Source organism: Leopardus geoffroyi, chromosome B2 (genome assembly GCF_018350155.1).
Source record: "Leopardus geoffroyi isolate Oge1 chromosome B2, O.geoffroyi_Oge1_pat1.0, whole genome shotgun sequence".
Taxonomy (NCBI): domain Eukaryota; kingdom Metazoa; phylum Chordata; class Mammalia; order Carnivora; family Felidae; genus Leopardus; species Leopardus geoffroyi.
The window spans coordinates 3,863,161-3,887,958 of NC_059332.1; the positions used below are offsets into that span (position 1 = coordinate 3,863,161).

Here is a 24,798-nt window from a genome sequence, read left to right on the forward strand (position 1 = left end):
ATTCAGTTGAGGACGTCAGCCACGGAGGTGACAGACCTGATTTGGACTAAGCAGATATCATGTGTGAGTCTTAAGGGTCTTCTATCAAACTGCATGGACGGAGGACTGGTTTGGGTCACATGCCACCCACATACCTTGCAGGTTATGGTTTCTTAGATTGTGTTTGCCCAAATAAAGTCGTACTCTGCACTCTTTGGCCGATTCTAGAAGCATCGTCTAACTACACAGGGAGCCATTTAAGCGACCTGTGTTATTTCCTTCACATACATAGAGAATTTCCCATAAAAACCAGTGCGTGAATAACTTATTTTCTCCACCGATTGGAAGCCCGCCGTTTGGAAAACTACTCAGAAGAGATGAGGTAAGTTTTGCGCTAAAACTTACTTTTACATTACAAGGAAAAGAGCAAGTTTTCTTCTTCTCCTTGAATTTCGCCGAAAATCAAGGGCTTTATCTGATACTTCGGGCATGCAAGGTCATTTCTCATGAAAAGGTGAAAAGGCACGTGAAATCCGGATCTCCACGGATCACTCAGCAGTAAACCCTGGGCGATGCTGCTCAGAGGATTTGTGTGGGATCCAACTTTTGGGGGTGAAAGAAACACAAAGGCTCCTCCCCCGAGGGGCGGGGCGGTGCCTGGCGATGCACCAATCACAGCGCGCCGTGCCCTATATAAGGCCTTGAGGCTCCCTGTTCACCCCTACCCCACTGCACATTACGCTTTGCTTGGTACCTCGCTTCGCTGTTTCTGTCTCCGTGACATGTCGGAGACGGTTCCCGTGGCCACAGCTGACACGGCCCCGGCCCCTGTGGAGCATCCTCCAGCTAAGAGGAGGGGGAGAAAGCCGGTGGGCATGCCAGGCTCAAGTCGCAAGACCCCGAGCCTTTCTGTGTCCAAGCTGATCACGGAGGCTCTCGCGGTGTCCCAGGAGCGAGCTGGCATGTCCTTGGCCGCGCTCAAGAAGGCGCTGGCGGCCGCCGGCTACGACGTGGGGAAGAACAACAACCGAATCAAGCTGGGCCTCAAGAGCCTGGTGAGTAAGGGCACCCTGGTGCAGATCAAGGGCACCGGCGCCTCGGGCTCCTTCAAGCTCAACAAGAAGGCCATTCCTGAACCCCGCAAGAGCAAGGTCAAAAGGCCCACTTCTGCCAAGGCGAAGAAGCTGATCTCCAAGGATTCGAAGTCCCCGAAGAGTGCCAAGACCACCCAGAAGGCCAAGAAGCCTCGGGCAGCAACATCCCCGAAAGCACCCCGAGGCAGCAGGAAGGCTAAGGGAGGCCGGGGCAGGCGGCCGGCGCAGAGCCCAGGAAAGGCCCGAGCAGGGGAGCCCAAGGCTGGGAAGGCCAAGGTCACCCAGCAGAAAACCAGCACCAGGAAGGTGGCGTCCAAGAAGTAAACCGAAGGCTGATTCTCAAAGAACCCAAAGGCTCTTTTAAGAGCCACCCCAAATGCTTTAAAAAGGGCTTGGCACTGGAAGCTTAGAAGTTCGTAAATAGGTCACCGCACGGTCTACTAAGCAAGTTCATTGTAAGATGTGGAAAGTTTTGTCAGATGTGTTGTCGCCCAATAGGGATTCCAGTATTTGAAATTTTTTTCTGCGTTGCCTGGTCCCAAAGAGCTTAAATGTTTCTAGTTACAACACAGCGTATGGGGGAGGGGGCTGGGGGGGGGGGCGCAGTCGTTTGTGTCCGACTCTTGATCCTGGGCTCAGGTCATGATCTCACAGGTTCCTGAGTTCGAGCCCCACATCAGGCTCTGCACCGTCAGTGTGGAGCCTGCTTGGAATTCTCTTCCTCTCTGTCCCTCCCCCTGCTTGCACTCCCAGGATAAATAAAAATAAATGGGTACACGGCCTTGTATATCCCCCATCCTTAGCTGGGAATACCTGCGTTTAGGTGGAGGAAGGAGTGGAGATCAGCTCCGTGCACAAACATAGGTGACTTCTTTCCAAGCGCCACGGTCCAGTTCACACTTGCGCACGGGACATTGTAAACAGGGTTTCATAACTCACTGCTCACAACTTTGCGGGGGGGGGGGGGGGGGTGTCAATATATACAGGAATCAAATTGTAACAAGCTTCTGGGGCGCCTGGGTAGCTCAGTTGGTTAAGCGTCTTCAGAACAGGCCATGATCTCCCGGTTTGTGGGTTCCAGCCCCGGCCATGGGGCTCTGTGCTGACAGCCCAGAGCCTGGGGCCTGCTTTGGATCCTGTCTCCCTCTCTCTGCCCCTCTCTTACGTCTGTCTGTCTCTCTCTCTCTCTCTACAATAAACATAAAATTTTTAAAAAAAATTTGTAACAAACCGGATGAAGGGGAAGTTTTTAAATCTGGGCGATTTTTCACTTGATTAGCAGAAATAAGTATTTTCAGTTTACAGTTGTGAGACTATTGCAATAGCGCTTATCCTCAATATTTCCAAATACTATGTTGCCACATTAAGAAACGGCTTCATTTTAGGATTAGTCTAATTATAAGTCGATGTATTTTATTTACAAAGAAAGAGAGTGTACAGGCTTGTCCAGATTGTGTTCCACAGGCTGAAGAATATTAACTCTAAAACCTGTATGGAAATGGTGGGGTTACAGAGTTGTTAAGGTCCGAACTGACCTAACAAAAACTGTTATTAGGAAATTCTCAGGGTCTGAGTCAAAGCATCTTTTTTCGTTTTAAGAAAAGTTCGTTTATTCCAGCTCTCAATTTAGGAACTGGCATTCTTATTTAAAGATGATTATAAACATGAAATTCATACCGCTGATTTATTTGGGGCCTTGGTAGTATTGGGGGCAACCCCACAAAGCCCAATGCAGAATTACGTAACGCATTCTTTTGCATATAACCATGTATTGAAGAGAACACTAGAGCCTGGCCTTTCTAAATTCATTTCTATAACTGGGCCTCTGACAATTTTGTCAGAACGAATAAACAATGGTTTGAAGTCGAACAGAATCATGCACAGCCCATGTCTTGCTTGCACACGGCGGCGATTCCCTTCCAGGTCGGAGCTGCAGCGCCGAAATACGCTTCACTTGCCGGGCAAGGCCGTGAGTCCCTGGTGTGACTGCCGTGCCCAGCAGTGGACTGACCCCCGGCCTGCGCCTGGCAGCCAGCAGGCCCCCCCCCGCACCGAGCAAATCCGTCTAGAACTGGTCCCGGGAGCCTCTGCTTTTTGCTCCTAGTACTGGTGTAGCGCCTGGATTAAAAGCAAAGTTAACCAACCGAGGTTTTTCCTCGGGTTCCGGGGACAGCTATGAAACCCTTTGTGGCCAACAGGAAAATGGCCCCGGAATCTCACCCTCCGCAGCTTCTGCCACACCGAATGCCACCCAATCAGAGCTTGTCCTCAGAGGACCTGCATTTACATAGCCGCGGCTGCGGTCACCGGAGCTTTGTGCCCAGGACGCTTCCGGTCATGCGGATGAATCCGAAGGACGTTGGCCAAGATCTTTTGTTTCCATTTGTGTAGAATAGAACGCACTTCCCTTCTGGAACCCTCTCATTGGCAGCACTTACTGACCTATTTACTCCAAGGTGTATTTCTTTGAAAATCTTAAGTGTGCCCAAGCGTCACAAGACTCGCTACAGTACCGCACACAAGAATATCTTACTGCTCACCAGTTTTGCCCCTGCGGAAGTCTTACATGCCCCCGATCCCGTTTCCGCAAGCACGACAGCCCTTTAAGTGACTTTGTGGGCGGCCCTGAAAAGGGCCTTTGTGTTTGGAAATATGGCGGGTCCCGGGCGCTCAGCCCCCGAAGCCGTAGAGGGTGCGACCCTGGCGCTTGAGCGCGTACACCACGTCCATGGCCGTGACCGTCTTGCGCTTGGCGTGCTCCGTGTAGGTGACGGCGTCCCGGATCACGTTCTCCAGGAACACCTTGAGCACCCCGCGGGTCTCCTCGTAGATGAGGCCGGAGATGCGCTTGACGCCGCCGCGCCGGGCCAGCCGCCGGATGGCGGGCTTCGTGATGCCCTGGATGTTGTCGCGCAGCACCTTGCGGTGGCGCTTGGCACCCCCTTTGCCCAGGCCCTTCCCGCCCTTGCCGCGACCAGACATGGCTGCAACCGAAGTGAGCGTTGTACCCTCACGCAGTTCCTTAAATAGCATTTCTGCGGACCTGATTGAGAACAAGAGGCACTGACGCGTTCCCCCGCCATGAGGTCAGCAAGGGGGTGGGGCAAAGAGAGCTCATTAACATTCCAACGTTGTGATTGGCTAGTGAATCTCGCCCTTCGTCGGCAGTAGGGCGGCCCGGGGGGGAGGGTCAGCTCTCCTTCCGCCGAAAAGCTTCCGTTTCTCTTTTTTTGTTCTGCGTTTCTTTTTTCCGCGCGCGTTTGCCAGTGGAATGTGTTCTGTCAAAGCCGCTGAGTAGAGGGACCGCCCCCTCCACGTTTGTCTGTATTTTCACTTAATAACTAATAAATTATGGAATGATTTTTTGGGGGGAATGTAGAGGTGGTATGTGAAGGACGGTGCGCTTATAGGTCAAAGGACTTTCCCTTCCATTCCTTTTAATATTCCTATTAAACTGACGTATTTAGATGACCTTCTTTGTGCTGGACAGTGTAAGCCCCGGACCTATGGAAACAAAAAAAAATTTGCAAATTAAAACTTCTTGTTTTCTTTCAAACATTTATTGGGTGACTCTTGTTTCGACAAAAGTCTGTGACTGGGAATGTACAACTAGGCTTGGAAAACGCGTTGCCCTTGGACCTTCTTCCTGGCCCTGCTGGGCCTCTCGGTTCTGCCTGTAATTCCTGACAAGCTCCCCTTTCCTCCTCAGCTGATCCCTTTTCAACCTTCTCCAGGTTTAGAGACAAGAACAAACATTTGGTGTAGCTGGGGGTTAATCGCAGGGCAGGGCTAATACTCGATTAAGGTCATTACAAAGCCTACAAGGCCCTCCCCTGGAGGGCCTTTGATGAGATTATTGGTGTTTTAAACAAGGCTAATCCCGTTAAGAAAAAGAAAAAAAGCAGAATTGGATCTGAATGTGGTTGGAAGAGAGAGCCTTTCAAATCAAAAATTTCCCTTAGCCTCCTGCTGCCGCTTTTGAAAATGTCCAAGATCAGTTATTCCAGTTAAAAGGTGGGGAGGGCACACCCTCTCTCCATCCTGGTTCACAAAAAGGTGCCTATTGCAGATACTTAAAATGAGACTCTGGCCTGAGAGAGACCACCTGTTAGAACCTCATACTTGTTTTAGCAAAGAAAAGAGAGCCAGCAGAGGGTAGGAAAGCTCTGCATGGCATATGATTTGTACCACTTGCGAAATAATTAAGTAATTACATTCTTCTGCCCCCATATTGAGCATTTTGAGGTTCCTGACTTTTACTAACCCCTCCCCACCTCGAACACATACTTTATATGGGGTCACTTAGGTAGGAAGGAATGTCAAACACTACAGAGAAAAAGTGCAAGGTTTGAGATTATAAGTAAAACTGAAATCTCAGTATGCTCTTTAATTCATGGAAATAAATAAAAATAGTGTATATAATATGGCAATTTCATGGAAAAAATACATGGTGTGAGTCACCCTTGCTACACAGCCCAGCGGGTTCCATCTGCATTTATATATTTTTGTTTGTTTGTTTTAAGTAGGCTACAAACCCAGCATGGAGCCCAAGGCAGGGCTTGAACTCACAACCTTGAGATCTTGACCTGAGTTGAGATCGCCAAGGCGCTGCTCAACTGATTGAGCCACCCAGGCACCACAGGGCCCAGATTTAACCCAGAAGTCTAGGTCAGCTTTCTCCCAATTTTATTTTGCCCACTCTGTCATTAATAAAACGTCACTTTTATTTTGACGTCTTCTTCCTGTTTTCTATTCCCTTCTCCTAATGTCTTCATTTATAAATTTTTCTCACTGACACTGACTCAGAAGTCATGAACGTTAGGACAGAAAAATTTAAAACATGCACGTAAAGATATATATTAAACATGGATCCTTCCACCCTCAGAAGAGTACAGGTCTTGGTCGTGTGGCCTGGGAGGGAGTGGCTCGCTCTGGAACCTGTGTGGCTGGCTTTCTTTTCACCTCCCGCTCATCCTCAGAGAGAACCTGATTTCATGGAACCCCATTCCTTCAACATGGGAGCTAAGCCCTTCAGGTAAAAAACCCTGCAAACGAGTTGTGGCTAATAGGTCTCATCACACATTTGAACAAATAAAACTATGAGGTTCATCAAAGGTCTTATAAAAAATATGAAATGCCCACAACCACTCTCTGCAGCAGACTCAGAGTATCAGAGTTGAGAAATGGTGTAATAATATATATTATATATTAAGATATATTTTACAGTCAACAAACAATTCTGATACTTGCCCAAGGTTGAGAATACCAGAACTACCATCACTTTGTATGGTTGTACTTCAGGGAGAAGAAATCCTAGGATAGGAATACTTTTCACCATATTACAGTTGAGGAAATGTGTAAGTGCAACCCCGCCCAACCTAGTTTGCCCCGGCTTTCTAACATTAGCTGTCTCCAGGCATTTGGGGACATGGCTCCTGGTCTGGAGCAGAGAGCTGTTCTCGCCACTGGCTGAGGGATCCCACTGCATTCTAAAGCGTCAATGAATTTCTCTTTTCTAGCCACCTAACCTTTTCTCTGGTATGAATATCCACTGTCTTATTCACTTCCTCTAAATGTCTCTCCCGCTGGCTTACCTGTGGCCCGTAATTTACACTGTATCTCTCTCCTTCCTCTTCTGGAAAAGTGTTCTTTCTTTCTCCTTTCAGTCCAAACATTTTACTGAAAGTTTTTGTCCCTTGCACTTCCTTGGCCTGCTGTCCTTGGGTGGGCTGGCTCCTATAAACGTTCTTAATTTATTTTGACCTACAAAGAAAAAAAGTTCTTTGGACAGAGAATTTCTAACATTATCCTTTCCGATACATTTATTCGTTTCGAAGTTTTTATAAATGTCTGTAATTGAATTTGATTTTCCAAATTACCTTGAATACTCTCTTAATCACACACACGCAAAGCACCAAGAAAGTATTTTGCATTTGTTTTAATGGTGAAAATGTGATTCCAAACATCCACAAAGGAAAGACCATTAGCTGTTACATTCGTATTTAAAACAGACACTTTAGGGGCGCCTGGGGGGCTCAGTCGGTTAAGCTTCTGACTTCTCAGGTCCTGATCTCACGGTCCGTGAGTTCAAGCCCCGCGTCAGGCTCTGTGCCGACAGCTTGGAGCCTGGAGCCTGCTTCGGATTCTGTGTCTCCCTCTCTCTCTGCCCCTCCCCCGTTCATGCTCTGTCTCTCTCTGTCTCAAAAATAAATAAACATTAAAAAAAAAAAAAAAAAAGATGCTTTCTCCTGCACACATTGTCAAGCTCCTTTGGCAATATCAAAGTTGGTTAGTTATTGACTGTTTTATGAAAATGACATTGTAAATTCAGGACATTTAATCAACCCCATGGAGTAAGGTTAACTGCTGAGACTGAGGTTTATACAAATATTGGTACTTACCCAACCCGCCCCCACCTCGCCCCACCTCGCCCCACCAGGAGTACACAGAAGGCTCCAAAATTCTTTTGTACAATCTTTGCATCAAAAGCTAGACTTTCATGTTTAAAAAATAGCCATACTTTCAAAAAACAAAACAAGCAAAAACCCCCCACTAACAATAGTTTCTACCCAAATCTGGTGAAAAAAATAGTTCATAGGTGTTTTAAGGCTACTCATCCCCAAATTTCTCCCTTAATGATAAAGAGAATAAACAGAAATGTGAATTCATTAGTTAGAAATTTGTTTATTGACAGAAAAAAAAGTCCTTAAGTTAAAAAATACACCCCAAGAAAATACGTCCAAATATTTATGAAACAATTACAGGGATATGGCAAAATCTGAAATATTAAAACACATTCCGTCCTCACTGCAGGAAACATCAGAGGTTGTTGCCATCAGGAGCACCTCACAAAGTTGGGAACGATGCCCCACAACATGTTCTCTTGACTCACAAACAGGTACCGTGTAGAGGTTATGAGCTTGACTCTGAGCCAGACTAGCTACGGTAAAAATCCAGCCCAATAATTTTCTAGCTGTGTAACCTTTAGCAAGTTATTTAACCTCTCTGTGCCTTGGTTTCCATACAGCAAAATAAGGGTAATGAAATAGTCATTCCTACCTCACCGGCTTCTTCAGAAACATTAGTATTCAGAACAAGACCTGACATCTGGTTAGTGTGTAATAATTATTAGCTGAGAGAAAAAAAAGTTCTGCTTAAAAGACACCGTACGTGTCTCTCACGCACAAGTGAACACCGGAAAGAATCACGCAGAAAGAGAATGCAAGAAATACCAGGATGCACCCAAGCCAAGCAATATACACCTACAGGAGGTCAAGCCAAGGAGGCTTTGCAATGAAATTGTCACCCCCCAAAATTAATATTGAATTGACACTCTTTCTGCCTGTTAACACTGGTTCCAAAAGACAAATGAAAACAATGATGACCCAACGTCTACAGAGGGAAATCAAAACCTCGAAATATCTGTCCATAGATGTGAACATCTTAAATGTTTAAAGTCATGCATTCTTGGATTCTAGTCCTTACTAGAGGGTGGTTAGAAAAAATATATAGCTTTAAAATGTTAACTTGTAAGAATTTTCCAGCATTTTAGAGCTGTTATGTTTTTAAACGTGTATCCGTGTGTACATGAAGAATGCTCTGTAGTGCATCAAGTATACCCAGCACCCTAAGACTATGTTATTAAAACACAGCGAGAGTTTTTGCCCTTGACCTCCCAGCAGGTCTTAACCAGCTGCTGCACGTTGCCTTGAGAGATTACCAAAGATCCTTTTCTGTTCTGTTCCCAGTTCAGGTAGCTCAACGGTGCCCTGTGGGCAAACACCTGGTGACTAGTTTATTTCCTCAAATTTTCAGGGGCTCTTCTCCACAAACGGGGTCAAGCGCCCACCTCTTCTCCACGGATCCTGGGCCCTCCGCCCAAATCCCGGCCCCAGCTCTCAACGGTCACATGACCACCGTGACACTTTTGATCACAGCCACCAGGTGGCACCCTTCTCCACACTACCGCGCTTTGGAGGCGGTTTTGCCAGAGGTGATACAAAATTCAGAATGTAAAATGTTAATCCTGATTTTTCAAATGTAGTCGACCTTACGACTTGATGAACAAGGGCAGAAAAATTAAGCTAAGACACACGGAGAGGAATCGGAGGTTTGTAACTTCCATTATAACGAGAAAAGTAACAGACCAGTCGCCAATGGTCTGCAAAACGGGCCACTGTGAAGGCTAGGGTGTTCCTTGTAACCCCAGCCTGTGTGAAATAAAACCAGCATAAAACAAGCCATTGACTCATTAATTGTAACATATCCTTCATGGGCTAGAAAAGCACGGGAAGCTTTTGGGCGGTCTGTTCTGAGTACAGAATGATATCCACAGAGAAAGAATTTGTCAGAGAGAGAATTTTGCATTAAAAAATGCAAAAACATTGAAAGCAGCATCAACGTCCCACAAATGATTAAGCTGACGAATCCATAAGATGGATAAGCACGTCAGAAAAATCAGGCAGCACACCATGCAATTCACGTATGTTTATTAAAATGCATTTGTTACTTTTATATGTTTTAATATAGCAACACTGAGAGGAAGTACATAGGTCGTTAATTGGGTTTACCACTCGCCAATGGAATGACAGTGTCACCTTTTCTACAGTGAGCACAAATTATGCGTGCTTTTTATCTACTTAATTTTCGTAACCAGAAAAAAAGAAAAGTTAAAAAAAAAATCGAGATCTCTTTGCCCAAATTCAATACCTACCAAACAACCTGTCGAGCTTTATTTGGTCTTTAATTTTTTTTTTTTTGACATTTATTTATTTTTGAGACAGAGAGAGACAGAGCACGAGTGGGGGAGCGTCAGGGAGAGAGGGAGACACAATCTGAAACAGGCTCCAGGCTCTGAGCTGTCAGCACAGAGCCTGCTGCGGGGCTCAAACTCACGGACCGGGAGATCGTGACCTGAGCCCAAGTCGGCCGCTTAACCGACTGAGCCCCCCGGGCGCCCCAGGTCAGTTTCTTTTTTAACGTGCACAGTTGGGGAGGAGGAAGATGCCAGGGTGCCAACAGGTTGCTTGGTGGTTTCCGTTTTAACATCTTCAAAACAACTTTTTTTAATGTTTATGTATTTTGAGAAAGCGCGCAAGGGTGGGGGGCAGGGAGAGGGGAAGAGAGAGAACCCCAAGCAGGCTCCGCGCTGTCAGCCCCGGGTCCGACGTGGGGCTCGAACTCCCGAACCACGAGATCATGACCTGAGCCGAAACCAAGAGTCAGACGCTTAACCCACCGGGCCCCCCATTTTTGCCATCCTTCATATGACAAGGGTTGCTCTGGTTCTTGGAGGGGAAATGCCACCGGCGTTGTGACTCTGGTGGCCCCGGCAGAGGGCAAACACCGTGAGGTCCAACACGGCGACAGGCTGACACCAGCAATGACAGCCCTGACCTGGGGGCCCGGGAGCGATGCCAGACAGAGCAGGTGGGGGGGGGTGGAGTGCTTTCCCCAGAGACTTTGAAAGGAAACGTGGTTGGGATGATTTTCTGCCGTTTCCCCTTCATTTCCATCCAGCTCACTGAGAGTAAAGACACCGAGACAGACAGGAAGAGCCGTCCCCCCACTCCCCAACTTCTCCATTTCCTGGGCGACGTCTAAACCGCCTGAATGCACTGGTGCGGGACAGGGATCAGAATCCGACAGAGGCTGAAACCTGCCTCTCTCCCTGGCAGGCCGGGGATACATTTGCTTCATCTAAAAAAATATGAGGATAATAGTACTAACATGAAACAATTATTGTAAGAATTGTATGAGATAACGCGAGTCAGCAGGGCTCAGAACTCGGTCTGGCAGCAAGTAAATCCCCCACGTTATCCTCCTCCTCCTCCTCCTTATTTTCATTTTCATTATCACTTCATAGCATCTGAGACCAAGTGGGAAATTACCGTGTTCCTTCAACTCTGGCATATCCCAGAGGCATCGTAGACGCCTTCACGTAAATCATTCCCATACAGAAACCTATATGACACTTTTTTTGCCAATTAGAAAAACGATGCCCCTCGTCAAGACACTTCCCACCCACTTTCTGGAAAACTATCACAGGACACAAACATCCACGCCTGAGAGCCCTTCTGGGAAATGGGCCTCCTTGGGTTGTGCAGTGCACGGCCCTCACGGCTGTACAATGACCCACTTCAACCTCTGGCGGAAAAGACCACAGGACTTGGTGACAGGTGAATTGCTGGGTAACAGAGAGGGCGGGGGGTCAAAAGGAAACTTGGATGGGTCTAGAAAATGCCGGGATGTGTGTGCAAAATTCTGGTAAGGGTATGAGACTCCCATGTCCCAAGGGGAAAGTTCACGGTTTTTCTCAGATGTTGAAAGGAACTGTGAGCCCCCCAAAATTTTAGGAGCCCTATTCCAGAGGTGGGAGAGAAGAGGTCATAGGTATACGGAGTCCGAAATGGTGCAGAAAATAGGGCAGACCCTAGAGGCGGCTGGAGATTCCTGAGAGCCGGTTCCGGAGAGGCGCAGGAACTCAAAAACCTAAATGAGAGAAACTTCTCGAGAATGAACGGGGAAGGCCGCAAGCAGAGAGTTCCTCGGTGGCTTCCTACTTGGTAGGTCCGACTCAGTCTTGGAAGCAAAGAAGGCCCCAGGGCGCCCTCTCTTTCAGTCTCCATGTCTTCTCCCATGAGAGGTCCCAGGCTGCCTGTCACTCACATTCGGCCAACACGTAGTCCCCCATGGCTCCTCCTGTAGAGAGGAGAGACAGGAGAGCGGCGGGCGTGCTGTCACCTCCCTGGCCCTCACCTCCCTCATCCAGTCACCTCAACCGGGACCACTCCCTGCCAGAAGAGCCCCCCGGGGGTTCACACACCATCAGCTCTCACCGGAGTTGCTTACCAGCTTTCTAGCCCGCGTCCTCCTTTGCCTTCCCTCTCACCTCCTGACACTCCTCCAACTGTGAGATCGCGGACCCCCTACTGTCCCTGCACTGACTTCCCCTGGGGTCTCCTTGTAGAACGTTCTCAAGGCCCCCAGGGCTCTGCGGCTGCCTTCTGTCTGCCCCTCTTCCCCCTCCCCAGGCCGCAGATGCTCCCTCAGGAACTAGGAAGGCACATGTGGTGATGGCCGGGATGAGGCGAGGATTTCTCACCTCCCACGAGGCCTCCTGCTCGGGGGGCCGCGTGGCTGCCCCCACCTTCCTCGTTCTCCGAATGACCAAGGTGACGACCTCAGCTCCAGAGCCCCTGCACTACCTTAAACAGCACCTTGCAAAACAGCCGGTGCTCAAAAGAAGTTTGTGGAATTTGCACCTTCCATTCTGAGGAAAACCACGCATTCCCGCTCCCAAGGAGGCACCAGTGCTCCCAAAGGAAAAAAAGGAACAGGCTTCTCGTGGGTGCCAGATCCGCTCTGCCCTCCCAAAGCCCCGCTTCCTACAGAATTCGTGTGTCCTGGGGTCCGAGGCGCTAAGAGACGTCCTCCTTCTTCCTACTCACTCGAAGCCTGCCTTTTCCTGAAGATTCGGAACAGAACTCCAATAACAAAGAGGATGACACACACAGCGATCCCACTGATGGCTCCAATGACCAGGGTGCTGGGCACCGACGGCTCTGAAACAGCAAAGGCGAGAGGACGCCGTGAGGGTCGCCGCAGACCCCCCCCCCCCGCGGGCTAGCGCTCGGGTTCCACCCACGACAGAGCCCCTCGGCCCGCCCCTCTCGTCCGTACCCCACGTGGCAGCGAGGGGCTGGTTTAGCCCCGGGTGCTCCACCAGGCAGGTGTATCTGTGCTCTTCCCCGGGAGGCACGGCCACGGCCAACCGGCCCTGGTAGGTCCCGTCCCCGTTGGGCAGCACGTCCTGAGGCTCAACGTCCTTGGCCTCCAGTGGCCGCCTGTCCTTCAGCCACCTCATGGTGATGTTCTGGGGGTAGAAGTTCAGAGCCTGACACCGTAGAGTGGTCACTGCAGAGGCCACATGATGAGTCACCTTCAGCAAGGGAGGCACTGGACAGGAAGGAAGAAGGATCTGGAGAGGGGATCTTTCCACCCTTGCCAGGAAGACTGGAGCTTTCACTTCCCTCCTCTACGGGGTAGAGGGACAAGACGCCCTATTCAGACGGGGCGGGCTGCCGGAGAGATGCCATTCTGTGTCCTAGAGCTCGCTGCGGGGCTCGGCCCTGACGTGGCGCTACGGGGACGGCGGCCGAGTCTGTCCGCCTGGCCCGCACACGAGCGTGCACGCCTGCAGCTCGGACCTTCTGCGTGTTACACGGAACCAGGTAAAATTACCCTGGATGTGGCTCAGAGAGGGTTGAACAACCACTCCTGGCAACTCACCTCGCCCAACCCAACAAGAAATCTTGTAAGAAGGGCCTGGAAGATAGCCAGGCTTCAGGGACTATCTCTAGGTTCTGGGGCTCTGTGACCAGATCTGTGACGGTAACCTTTAACCTCCAAAGGATCTTGTTTCTCTGATTGGTGCCCCCCACCGCCGGTGGGTACTCTCATGACCTGGCATTCATGAGACAATTGACATCGCTGAGTTCCTAAAAGGTGTAAATATACACAGGGTTCTTGGTTACATCACAAGGTCACAGATACTGCTTCTCCGGCCGCGTGCACGGAGGGAAAAACGCAAGCCGTGACCCTTGGCCGTCAGACACCTTGGTTCTAAGGTGGAGACCTCGGACCTCGGGTCCTTCCCGGAGAGTCACAGGACCCTGGCCACCTCTGAGGCCCGAGCCCCGGACCTCGCCCCGCGTTCCCCTCGGGCATGAGTGGGGGGGGGGGTGCTCCCGCCATACCTTGCCGGTCCAGAACCCCTGTCCCCAGCGCCAGCAAACTCTGCAGCTGCATGGGACAGTCCCTCTCCAGGTAGGCCCTGTTCTGTTTGGCCCGAATCGCGCTCACTTCCCACTCCAGCTTGGTGGCCCAGGCCCTGGGCTCTGCTGCCCTCCAGTCCAGCGTCTCAGGGCGGAATTCAAGGTAGTTCTGCCCGTCGTAGGCATACTTCCAGAAGCCCCTGGTGCTGTTGTCCTCTTGCACCTCACAGCCCAGGATCACTTGCAGTGTGTGGGACTCTGACGACACCCCGAGCTTTGTGACTGAAACCACAGGAGTAAGTCCCTCTCTCACCGTCCCCAGGGACCGAACGACCTCACACACGCCCCCACCTCCCCCCAGGACCCCACACTCCCTGCTCTGGCCCCCAGATGCATCTCTGAGGGAGAGAAACGCTCCGCCCACCCCCGGAAAGGGAGGGCCCCGTCCGCGTACCCTTGCTGTGGTTGTGGTTGTCCATGATGGTCCAGAAGTCCACGATGAACATGTGATCCCACCCTTTCAGGCTCTGACTCAGCTGCAGCCACAGCTGGCTGGGGGCCCCATCCTCGAGCCACTGGGCGCGGGGCTCTGCCCGGCGACTCTCGTGATTGTAGGACACGAACAGCTGGTCGTCCACGTAGCCCAAGGCCTCGAACAGGGGCAGCCCAAGGTCTGGCACTGAGGCGCCCATGAAGAGGTAGCTCAGGGAGTGGGACCCTGGAGAAAAGGTGACAGGACAGCCCCGTGGGCCCCCAGGGGGACTGGGAGGGGCCGTAGCCCCTCTGAATCAACGCCCAGCCCCTGCTGTGTCACGGCGCACCCCATGAGATGTGGAGTGTGATGCCTCTCCTCCCCCCGCGACAGGCCTGCCTGCTCTCCCTGTCCCGCCCCCCGCCCCCCCTCCCCGGCAGACTGCCACTCCTTCCGGCCCCCGGCCTCTGCCCCGCTTCTCACGATTCAGGCAATCGCCCCTGCAGCCCACAGACTCCATAAGATCCCGAAGTGTCTCTAGCCGGGGCAGCTGAGCCAGGAGTTGATGCTCAGACGGAATCAGACCCAAGTCCAGAGGACTTGGCTGGTGGGTTTTTTCCACACTACTCCCAGCTCGAAACCCTTCCCTGTTACTGAAACCAGCAAATGTTTGCCACCAGATGCTGGGAGGTCTGCTGCTGACCCACCCAGGGCACCTTGTCAGCACTAAGACACTTGCAAAGCAAATAGGGAAGAAGCCCCAGTAACCACAAGCCCCGTATCCAGTAGGTGAGTTTCCCCGACAGCTTCCTCGGTCCTGGAACGAGGGGTTTGGCGCTGGGGGCCCCTGCCTGCCCAGCATGAGAGGTGCTCAGCACAGACTTGCTGGACGAATGGGTGAGATGTGCCCTATTTTTATTCTTACGCCCAGCTGCCCACGGGACACCACCCGCGGGGATGACCAACTGGAATCTCAAGTCCAAAACCAGGCTCCGGATTTCTTCTGCCTTCACCGTCGCGGCCATGGCATCACCTGTCGCCTTACTCCTCGAGCCCATAAACATTTTAAAACCATTGCATAACAGAGTCGCCGTTGACGGTTCTCTTTCTCTCACCCAACACCCAGACCTCCCTCAGCACCTGCCTCCAGACTACATGTGGCCTGCGGCCCCTGCGTGCCCGCTACACCGATGTCCCTGCCCCTCCTGCAGCCCAGGGGTTCCCAGCCCGGGAATGGTCTCTCAGCAGACAGGTTGCAGTGTCTGGAGATGAGTTTGGCCTCCGTAACTGGGGGGAGTGCCACTGACATCCAGTGGGTTAAGGACAGGCATGCTGTCAGCCCTCCCACAAAGCCCGCAAGGGTCCCCATGACAGAAAAGTGTCAGTAGCACCGGGGCCCCAACGCCTGCCCCAATTCAACTTTCAGGGCCCACTCAGAGCTCCGAGTGGCCATGACCTTCGTTTCCTTCGGGTCCCCGCTGTCCCCTGGCCCCAGAGGGCCTGCCCTGGGTGTCTTCACAGCTCCTAGCACTCCCTGGTGCTCTGTGTCCTTTTGTTCATGACCATCCCCCCGCTAGAATGCAAAATATCCGGGGGGGGGGGGGGTGGCAAGGATGGCTCCCGCCCTCCCCGCGGGCCTAGAACAGAGCAACACTCGCTTGGTACCCTCTTTAGACTTGTGAGCCACGAATGTTTCTGTTCGACTTCCAATTCATGATTCAGCCTCTGATGGGGCGTGACCTTGAACAGCCAGAGCCACAGAGACCCGGGTTCTGCCTCAAAAGCCCAGGGTAACATGGAACAAAGTCACCCAGGAGCGGGTCCTGCCTCATCCTCCTCATGGATAAACGGTGGATACACGGACGACGAACCGTGCGTGTTGGTCCCAGGCTGTGTGCAAAGGCATGTAAAGCGTCGCGGTCGCCTGAGATTAGAAACCGTGCTGGTACTTCTTTTCCCACCAGAGAGGCGCTGCCTCAATTCTTTGTAACCTGGAGGGGGGAGGTGGGTGGGTATTTAACCCCAGGGCCGGTTTAACCGCCCCTAAAGTCACCCTAAGAATAGCTCCGACCTCCCCAATGCACCGTAGAGTCCAACCTAGACCACAGGACAGCGAGTTCATTACTTAAACGTCAGGTGACATCACGCTGGCGTCCTTTAGTAAAGGCCAGGTAATCACACCGTACGGTTAACACCGCAGATCACCAACCTCCAGCGGCTGGAAATGAGAACCGTGCGGCTCAGGCCAAAAGCCCGGAAATCACAGATAGGCTCTTCTTCCAGGGAAAAGCACAAGCGCCGAGAGCCACTAAGGCCCCGGGCGGATCTGGCTCGGGGCCTCCCCCCACCCGAGGCCGCAGGGGGGTGCGGGTGGGGGGCGCGGCCAGCCCAGCCCCCGGCCCGCCAGGTGGGGTGCGGTGGGGACCCCGCCGGGCCGCGGCCTCCAGCCCTCCGCAGAGCCCCGCGCGGAAACAGCGGCCCGGTCCTGGGCGTCTCTCGGGAGAAGGACTTCCTGTTTGGGGACGGCCGGGGGACAAGACACGGCCAAAAGCGGAGCAGGAGCACCCAGACCCGAGTCCCAGGATCCTAGCTCGGCCTCAGTGAGAAACGCACAGATTTGTCGTCACGGTCGGCGGGGGGGGAGCGGGTGGGTCCGGGCGCCACCCTGGGGAGCTGGGACGGGGGAGGGGGGGGTCACAGGTCCCCGACGAGGGGGTCTCACCACCCCGCCCGCGCCCGGCGGCGGCGCCCCCTCCCGGGAGAGGCGGCGCTCGCGGCCCAGCGGTCCCTCCGCACTTAGCGACCCCGGCGGCGCTGCAAAGCGGGTTTGGATCTGGCGCCCCCGCCGCCCGGACTCACGCGGCGGCCGCCGGTGCGCAGCCCCGGTCCGCGGCAGGAACGGCAGGAACGGCAGGAACAGCAGGAGCAGCGCGCGCCGCGCTCGCGGGCCCATCTCCGCGCCGCGCCGCGCCCGCGCGTCCCCCGGGCTCGGAGCGCGCGTCCCCGCGCCTCACCCGCCTCCGTGCGGCGGCCACGCGGCCATGGGCGGCGAGTCCCCGTGGGGCCGCTGCCGAGGCTGCGGGGACACCGGGCAAAACTTCCTGGCCAGCGCGATCCTTTTCCGGGCCTCCGGCACTTGAACTCCCTTGCGGCCCGGACCACGTGAAGGTCTCGGTGACCCCGCTGTCCCTCCGGTTTTCCGTCCTCTGGGGATGTTGCAGAGGCGGGAAACTTTGACAAGTTTCGGGTCTAAGTAGTTCCATTTCTCATCTGCAGTATTTACATAGCCGGTGATTTAAGAATTCGGTGATACATTTTCAACAATTTTATCGTCAGCTCAACTTGGGCGCATCTCGTTATTCGACTTAGCAAAACGACTGTCGTGTAAACCTTTCATTTCGTTCCTACATTAGAATTAATGACCTCATGAGGTTCGTAAATGAGACTCCACTGAAACGTCTTTCACAATTTCCATAGTTAAGCTAAATTTCACAAACTTGGTGGCACGTTGGAATCACCTGGAAAATCATTTTCACAATTTCCATAGTTAAGCTAAATTTCACAAACTTGGTGGCACGTTGGAATCACCTGGAAAATCATTAAAACTATGGATGCCGTTTTCACCCTCAGGAACCGATTTAATTGGTGGGTGTCAGGATTTTAAAAGCGGCCACCCCCCCCCCCCAACACCCAACCCCCCCAAAGTTTGGGAACTACTGCTTTAGATATTTCAAAACACACTAACACACTTAATACATCCGATTTTCCTAAAGCCTTTATATACCTAATAAATCCAAGAAGCAATGCTTTTTTAAGCATGGATGCAAAGTTTGACCATCTAAGAAAAAAAAAAAAAAAATCAAACTTGGAAGTTAGGGCCTGACTGTAGGGGGATAGGAAATGCAACTGGGAAAATGTTGGATTCTGGTGACGAGGACATTGGGGGGTGATGGTGATATTCTTTTTTTTTTTTTTTTTCTTGGCAACAGGTTTATTGTCAAGATTTAATTCACATTCTATACGATTCATCCACTTAAGGTGTAAAATTCAGTGGGTTTTGTATTTTCACAAAGCCATGTAACCATTACCCCAGGTTGAGAACATATTTTCATCCTCTCTGCAAAGAAACCTTGTACCTTTTAGACATCACCCCCAAATCCCTCCATCCCCCCCACCATGCCACCCCAGGCAATCACTGATCTACCCTCTCCTTCCAATAGATTTACCTGTTCTGAACATTCCGTACACATGGAGTCATACAATATGTGGTTCTTCACGACTGGCTTCTTTTATGTATGTATGTATGTATTCGTGTATGTATTTGTGTATTTATTTATTATTTTTTAAAAGTTTATTTATTTTGAGAGAGACAGAGACAGCATGAGTGGGGGAGGGGCCCAGAGAGAGGGGGAGAGAGAGAATCCCAAGCAGGCTCTGCCTTGCCCACGTGGAGTCCCACGCAGGGCTCGAACTCATGAAACTGGGCTCGTGACCTAAGCCAAAACCAAGAGACCGACGCTTCACTGACTGAGCCACCCAGGCGCCCCTGGCTTCTCTTATTTAGCATAATGTTTTTGTGCACCTTTTTCATGGGGGAATAATATTCCATTACACCACATTTTATGTATCCATTCGTCGGTTGATGGAAACCTGAATTATTTTAGCTTTTTGTCTGTGAGGAATAATGCTGCTCTGAACGTTCATGTACCAGTGTTTGTGCGGACTTCTGTTTTCGTTTCTGTCGGGCAGACACCTAGGAGTGGAATTACTGGGTCATACGGTGACTCTGTGTTTAGTTAACCTTTTGGGGAACTTCCAGACTGTTTTGCAAAGCGGCTACGAGATTTCACCCCCATCCCCCCATCTGCAGGGAACGAGAGTCCGATTTGAGCACATCTTTGCCAGCACGGCTTCTCGTTCATCTTTCTAATTCTGGCTGTCCTGGTCCGTGAGAAGGGGTGCCCCACTGCGCTCCGGATTTGCCTCTCCCTGATGGCTAGTGACAGCGAACGTCTCTTTTCACCTGCTTATCGGCCACCTGTAAACCCTTTGGAAAACTGTCTATTCGGATCCTTTGCCATTTTAGTTGATTTTATTTTTTAAGTTTATTTAGTTATTTGGAGAGCGAGCGAGCACACAAACAGGGGAGAGGGGCAAAAAGAGAGAAAAAGGGGAATCCCAAGCCGGCTCCGCAAGCATAGAGCCCCGTCTGGGGCTCGAACCCACAAACCCGTGAGATCACGACCTGAGACAAAACCAAGAGTTGGATGCTTAACCGACTGAGCTGCCCAGGTGCCTCTATCTATCCTTCGCCATTTCAAAATTTGCTTTTTAAAATCTAAAATCTGCTTTTCATTATTGGATTGCCAACGTCCTTTACACATTCCAGCTGTAAGTTCTATACCAGACATATGATTTGGAGACATCCTTTCCAATTCAGTGTGTTGCCTTTTTACTTTTCTTGCTGGCGTGCCTTGAAGCACAGACACTACTCAGGTTGCGAAAGTGCAATTTATCTATTTTTCCTTTCGTGACTTGTGCTTTTCGTGTCCTATCGGAGACACCATTGCCAAATCCAAGGTCCCAAAGATGTACACCTATGTTTTCTTCTGAGTAGTTGTAGTCTTAGTTCTTACGTTTTTGTCTTTGATCCATTTTGAGTTAATTTTTGGATACGGTATGAGGTAGAGGTCCAACTTCATTCTTTTTCATGTGTGTAAAGGTAAAAATCTGAGCTTTTCCTTCATATGCAACTGTGTCTCCTGTACTACTCACACAAAGCACTTCTGACCCTTCTCCTCACTAAATAGGTAGTTTTGCCCCCAAACAATAAGCAACTCTCTGTAACACCTGCTGGGTCTCTTACAATTAAACTCAGTTCGGACACATCTACCTAGAGATAGTGTCAGATCCCACAGAATAAGGGCCCTGCCCCACAAAACTGTCCCCCATTCAGACGCCAGTCTCAAGCCCAAGTTATCACCTGTGCTTCTGTCCAACGGGCTGTAAGGTTCCAGTGACCCCTTTGTCAGGTTCAGTTAATGGGCTAGAGTGGCTCACGGAATTCAGGGAAACACTTAGGTGTTTATTAAAGGATGTGATAAAGGGCACAGATGAACAGCCAGGTGAAGCAATGCATAAGGTGAGCTCTGGGAAGGTCCTGAGTATCGGAGCTTCTGTCCCCGTGGCGCTGGGCTGTGTCACCCTCCTGGTGTGGATGTGTCCACCAGCCTGGAGGCTCCCTCAAACCCATTCCATTGGGATTGTATGGACACTTCTATTTTTATGGAGGCTTCAATTATCAACTCCATTTCCAGCCCTTCTTCCCTCTCTGGAGGATGGCGGGCAGGGTGGAGGGAGGGAGGGCGAGGTTGAACATTCCAAGCTGCTATTCACGGCTTGGTCTTTCCGGTGACCCTCATCCAAGAGCCACCAGGAGCCCACCCAGAGTTGCCTCATCAGAACAAAAGATGCTCCTATCACCCAGGAAATCACAGGCCCTTCAGGAGCCCTGTGTCAGGAATTACAGGGGAGGCCAATATATATTTTGCATTATCTCCTACTGTGGATCTTCAATGGTCTCAGCACCACTTGTTGAAAAGACTGTTCTTTCTTCACTGAATTGCTTTGGCACCCCTTGTCAAACATCAACTGCCTGCAAATGTGAGGACTTATTTTTAGACTCTCAGCTCTATTCCACTGATCTGTATTCTGGAAAGTGCCTCTATCGAAATTAAGGAGTTTTGGTCAGTGAAGGACACCACGTATAAAGTTAATAAAGAGCTGACAGAATGGCAGAAAATTATATATGATGTTGCAAACGGACCAAAGGATTAGTACTTATAACAGATAAAGAACGCCTCAAAGTCAAGAAGACCGAGACAGAAACCCCAAATCAGAAATGAGTGAAAAAAGGGAACAGGAAACTTATATATAGAAAATCCAAAGCACTTGGAAGAACGGGTAAGGAAAGGGGGTGTATCATTTTGTGCCTCTTAGAGCATTAACACGTTAGCAAATTGAATACTGCCCAGTGTCTGCGTGGATATGTGACTGCACAACGGGGCTTCAACTCCCTTCCGGAGCACGTTTCCTAAAGAATTTCTCAAATGTATTCCATAAAGGGACATGTCTGTGGGTGACCAGGAGGTGCAGGCAGACAGGGGACCCTTCACTGAGAGAGTAAAAATGGGCAACTTCCACATGGTATTGGAGGAAATCGAGGACATTAGTAAATTAAAAATACATGCAGCGTTGGGGCACCTGGGTGGCTCAGTCGGTTAAGCGTCCGACTTCGGCTCAGGTCATGATCTCGTGGTTCATGGGTTCGAGCCCCACATTGCGCTCTATGCTGACCGCTCAGAGCCTGGAGCCTGCTTCGGATTCTGTGTCTCCCTCTCTCCCCCTCCGCCACTCATATTCTTTTTTATAAATTTTTTTTTCTTTTTTTTCAACGTTTTTATTTATTTATTTTTTTTTGGGACAGAGAGAGACAGAGCATGAATGGGGGAGGGGCAGAGAGAGAGGGAGACACAGAATCAGAAACAGGCTCCAGGCTCTGAGCCATCAGCCCAGAGCCTGACGCGGGGCTCGAACTCCCGGACCGCGAGATCGTGACCTGGCTGAAGTCGGACGCTTAACCGACTGCACCACCCAGGCGCCCCCACTCATATTCTGTCTCTCTCTTTCTCAAAAATAAATGTTTAAAAAAATACATGCAGTGCAACACAAGGGACATTCTCCCCCTGAAGGACATTTGCAACTCAGCATGCCCATTGAACTCATTAGAAAGACAGTCTGCAAAGGCGGAATAGGAGTGGGATATGGGGGCAGAAAGGAATACGTAAATAGATCAAACCCACACATACACACACTCCTCTGTGTAGTTTTCTCTGGCAGATATAGGGGGTCCTGGTGGAGTAAAGGCCTTCTCACCCCACCTGCCGGAGAGCAAAGGGCCAGGGATGAGCTCTCACTCCATGAAGGGACATCGGAGACAATCAATGCTGTCTGGTCTGGGGCTCCAGGGGCTGGCCATGCAGGAGAGATTGATAGCAAACCCCACCATGCCTCTTCTTACCTTTCCTACCTGGTCAGAAGAGCTTTTTCCAAAGAACTCCTATTCCAGCCATGGCCAAAATGGCGTCTGAGCAGTGGCGTGGCAGAGTCTGATGACGGCTCTGAAATGAGACGCAACATTTGAGGTTCAATGGGCCTGAACTTGTGACTTCTTTTCCCACCTCACCAGGGTGCGAGATTCCGGGTCCTTTGTCCCAGCTGTCTGCTCAGGTGAATATGCCAACCCCCCCCGCAGGGCTACGAGCCGGGACATCCTAGATCTTTACTCCACGTGCTAATGGTGGCCCCATTCCGGCCTCCGTGTTCAGTGTGGCGGGGGTATGTGGCTTCTTCTCCCCAGGGCACAGGCACCTTCATCTAGCACTGACAGGTTCCATTCGTGCTGGGCAGGGACCCTCTGTGGTCTGAGTGCAGGCCTTCTTGCCACCTGAGCAAGCTCAGTATAGAATCAAGAGGAAAGAACACAGGGCTGGGCGCCGTGACGCTGTTTCCTGCCCAGAGGTCCCATGGCTGGTTACATATACTGAAGGGGGTTCTGAGGAGCAGGGGTGGGATGAAGAACGGGCCCTCGCACTCCTTACCGAGATATTGGCTTACTCCACAAGACCCAGGCCACCACTTCCAGGCTGGCCTCCCCGCTTGGCTAGTGCTTCAGCCCCCGTCCTTCACGTCTCTGGAAACCCTTGTGGATGCCCGGTGTTATGGGTTGAAATGTGTCCCCCACTAAAATTGTTCAAGTCCGACCCCCGCCCCCCCCCCCCCGTACCCGTGCATGTGACCTTATTTGAAAATAGACTTTTTTTTTTTTTTGCAAATGATCCAGCTAAGATGAGGCCATTAGGAGGGGCCTAATCCAATAGGCCAGATTCTGCCACAGAGAAGCTCACAGAGGGAGAGTGTGAATCCCCGAGGGCAGCTGGCGGGGCCTGGACCAGACTTTCCCTCGCGTTGCTCAGAAGGAATCAACCCCACCGACCCTTTCATTTCAGAACCAAACCCCAGAACAGCGATTTCAGACTGTCCAAGTCCTTCTTGTTACCCAAGGAGAGAAAAGGAAAATGAAATACAGTGTCCTTATAAAGCAGGGGAGAGGAGCCTGGGTGGTTCGGTGGGTTAAGCCTCTAACTCTTGATTTCCACTCAGGTCAGGATCTCTTGCTTCATCAGTTCGAGCCTTGTGTCAGGCTGAGAGCCTGCTTAGGATTCTCTCTGTCTCTAAATAAATAAATAAATAAACAAACAAACAAACATTAAAAAAAAAAAGAAACAAGGGGAATTTGGACAGAGACATCCATGCATAGAGGGAAGAAGACGGTCCTCTACGAGTCACGGAATGCCTGAGGCTACCAGAAGAGAGACCCAGGGTAGATTCTCATTGTCAGCCCTCAGAAAGAACCAACCCTCTCACCACCTCGGGTCTAGACTTCTAGCCTCCAGAATGTGTGACAGGAAGTACACTTCTGCTGGGTAAGCCAGGCAGCGTGTGGTACTTTGTCCAGCAGCAAACTAATACAAGCCAACACATTTACCCTATCTGGCTCAGGGCTTTACCCAGAGTAGACGCTCAAGAGGAAATTGGTTGAAACGAGAAACGATAGGAGATACAAGCCCGGGTAGGAGTGTTCCAGGAGACAAAGGGGAAGGAGCTGGGAGAATTGAACTTGGGGTATTCAAATTCTCTCTCAAAGCCTAATTTTCAGTTTCGTGCCTCGGCCACGCGCCCTCTTGTCAGCTATGCCCGAGGCCTCCGCGTCCAGAGTCGTTCTGGTTCCGTACCACCTAAGGAAAACCCTCAGTCTCCTGTTGAGCCAGTGGTTGCCTGGCTATTAACACGGGGAGGTAATCTGGGCATCAAAATGCCTTTTCCACAGGGTTCTAGCAAGTCTGTTTCCAGTCTTGCTCGCAACCCTGACCTCAAAGGTACCTGGCGTCTCAAAGACTTAGATCTTTCTAGGGCACCATGTGAGGAAACGCATTTGCTTCTTATTGTACCCCCCGCCCCCCCAGGTACTGTACACTGCTTTCTCTGGTCCAACAAGGCATTCGTCCGCCTGCTCTCCAGATGCCCAAATTCCGTTTACAACTTTCACGGATTATTTCATCTCCCATTCTCTTCATCTTTGAGGGCTTTGTAAAATCCTTTACCGGAAAAGGGTGGGGTTTGGGGAAGAAGCAGAAACTGACATGCCCAGTCAGCACAGCTAACTGCAAGTTGGTTCCTATAAATAAAAAAAAAAAATAATAATGCAATGTACTAGTGGCGGGAGAGAACCCTATTCGCTAGGAACCACGTACAAACCTTCTTTAGACACGGTCTCACTTCATTCTCAAAACCATCTTGCTATCTTTCGAGAAGTTTATGGTCCGGTTGAAGAGATATGCCCTGATACACTAACTAA

At 50.9% G+C, this 24,798-nt stretch overlaps 3 protein-coding genes and 1 long non-coding RNA gene across 6 annotated transcripts; 2 read left to right on the plus strand and 2 right to left on the minus strand.

Annotated features, from left to right (window-relative positions):
• The first annotated feature begins 209 nt into the window (after positions 1-209).
• Positions 210-1,655, plus strand: H1-6 (H1.6 linker histone, cluster member). Its single transcript, XM_045500520.1, has one exon. It carries the CDS (start codon positions 552-554, stop codon positions 1,395-1,397), a length of 846 nt encoding a protein of 281 aa, XP_045356476.1. The 5' UTR covers positions 210-551; the 3' UTR covers positions 1,398-1,655.
• Positions 1,656-2,464: 809 nt separating this feature from the next.
• On the minus strand, positions 2,465-4,070 carry LOC123609498 (histone H4). Its single transcript, XM_045500578.1, has one exon. The coding sequence runs from the start codon at positions 4,053-4,055 to the stop codon at positions 3,744-3,746; it is 312 nt and encodes a 103-aa protein (XP_045356534.1). The 5' UTR covers positions 4,056-4,070; the 3' UTR covers positions 2,465-3,743.
• A 5,475-nt stretch (positions 4,071-9,545) lies between these two features.
• HFE (homeostatic iron regulator) lies at positions 9,546-17,523 on the minus strand. 3 transcript variants are annotated; one of them, XM_045500491.1, is made up of 6 exons: positions 17,181-17,523; positions 14,304-14,567; positions 13,832-14,131; positions 12,756-13,031; positions 12,524-12,637; positions 9,546-11,774 (listed from the first exon to the last, which is right to left on the minus strand). In XM_045500491.1, exons 1-6 carry the CDS (start codon positions 17,272-17,274, stop codon positions 11,734-11,736), a joined length of 1,089 nt encoding a protein of 362 aa, XP_045356447.1. In that variant the 5' UTR covers positions 17,275-17,523; the 3' UTR covers positions 9,546-11,733. The 3 variants fall into 3 exon arrangements, with proteins under 3 accessions (XP_045356447.1, XP_045356448.1, XP_045356449.1); XM_045500492.1 differs by having other exon boundaries at positions 12,756-12,989; positions 17,181-17,468; XM_045500493.1 differs by lacking the exon at positions 17,181-17,523 and adding an exon at positions 16,531-17,141.
• LOC123609528 lies at positions 13,195-15,400 on the plus strand. The gene is made up of 2 exons (XR_006717801.1): positions 13,195-13,306; positions 15,002-15,400. It is a non-coding gene; the product is annotated as an uncharacterized LOC123609528 (long non-coding RNA).
• Positions 17,524-24,798: the final 7,275 nt, after the last annotated feature.

Excerpts from the sequence above, each read along its gene's own strand:
- H1-6 (XM_045500520.1), top strand. The coding sequence starts at position 552 with ATGCTGCTCAGAGGATTTGTGTGGGATCCAACTTTTGGGGGTGAAAGA.
- LOC123609498 (XM_045500578.1), bottom strand. The coding sequence starts at position 4,055 with ATGTCTGGTCGCGGCAAGGGCGGGAAGGGCCTGGGCAAAGGGGGTGCC.
- HFE (XM_045500491.1), bottom strand. The coding sequence starts at position 17,274 with ATGGGCCCGCGAGCGCGGCGCGCGCTGCTCCTGCTGTTCCTGCCGTTC. Across the intron at positions 14,132-14,303 it reads CAACCACAACCACAGCAAGG|TCACAAAGCTCGGGGTGTCG; the intron begins GTACGCGGACGG and ends CTGTGGTTTCAG. Across the intron at positions 12,638-12,755 it reads GCCCCTCGCTGCCACGTGGG|AGCCGTCGGTGCCCAGCACC; the intron begins GTACGGACGAGA and ends TTGCTGTTTCAG.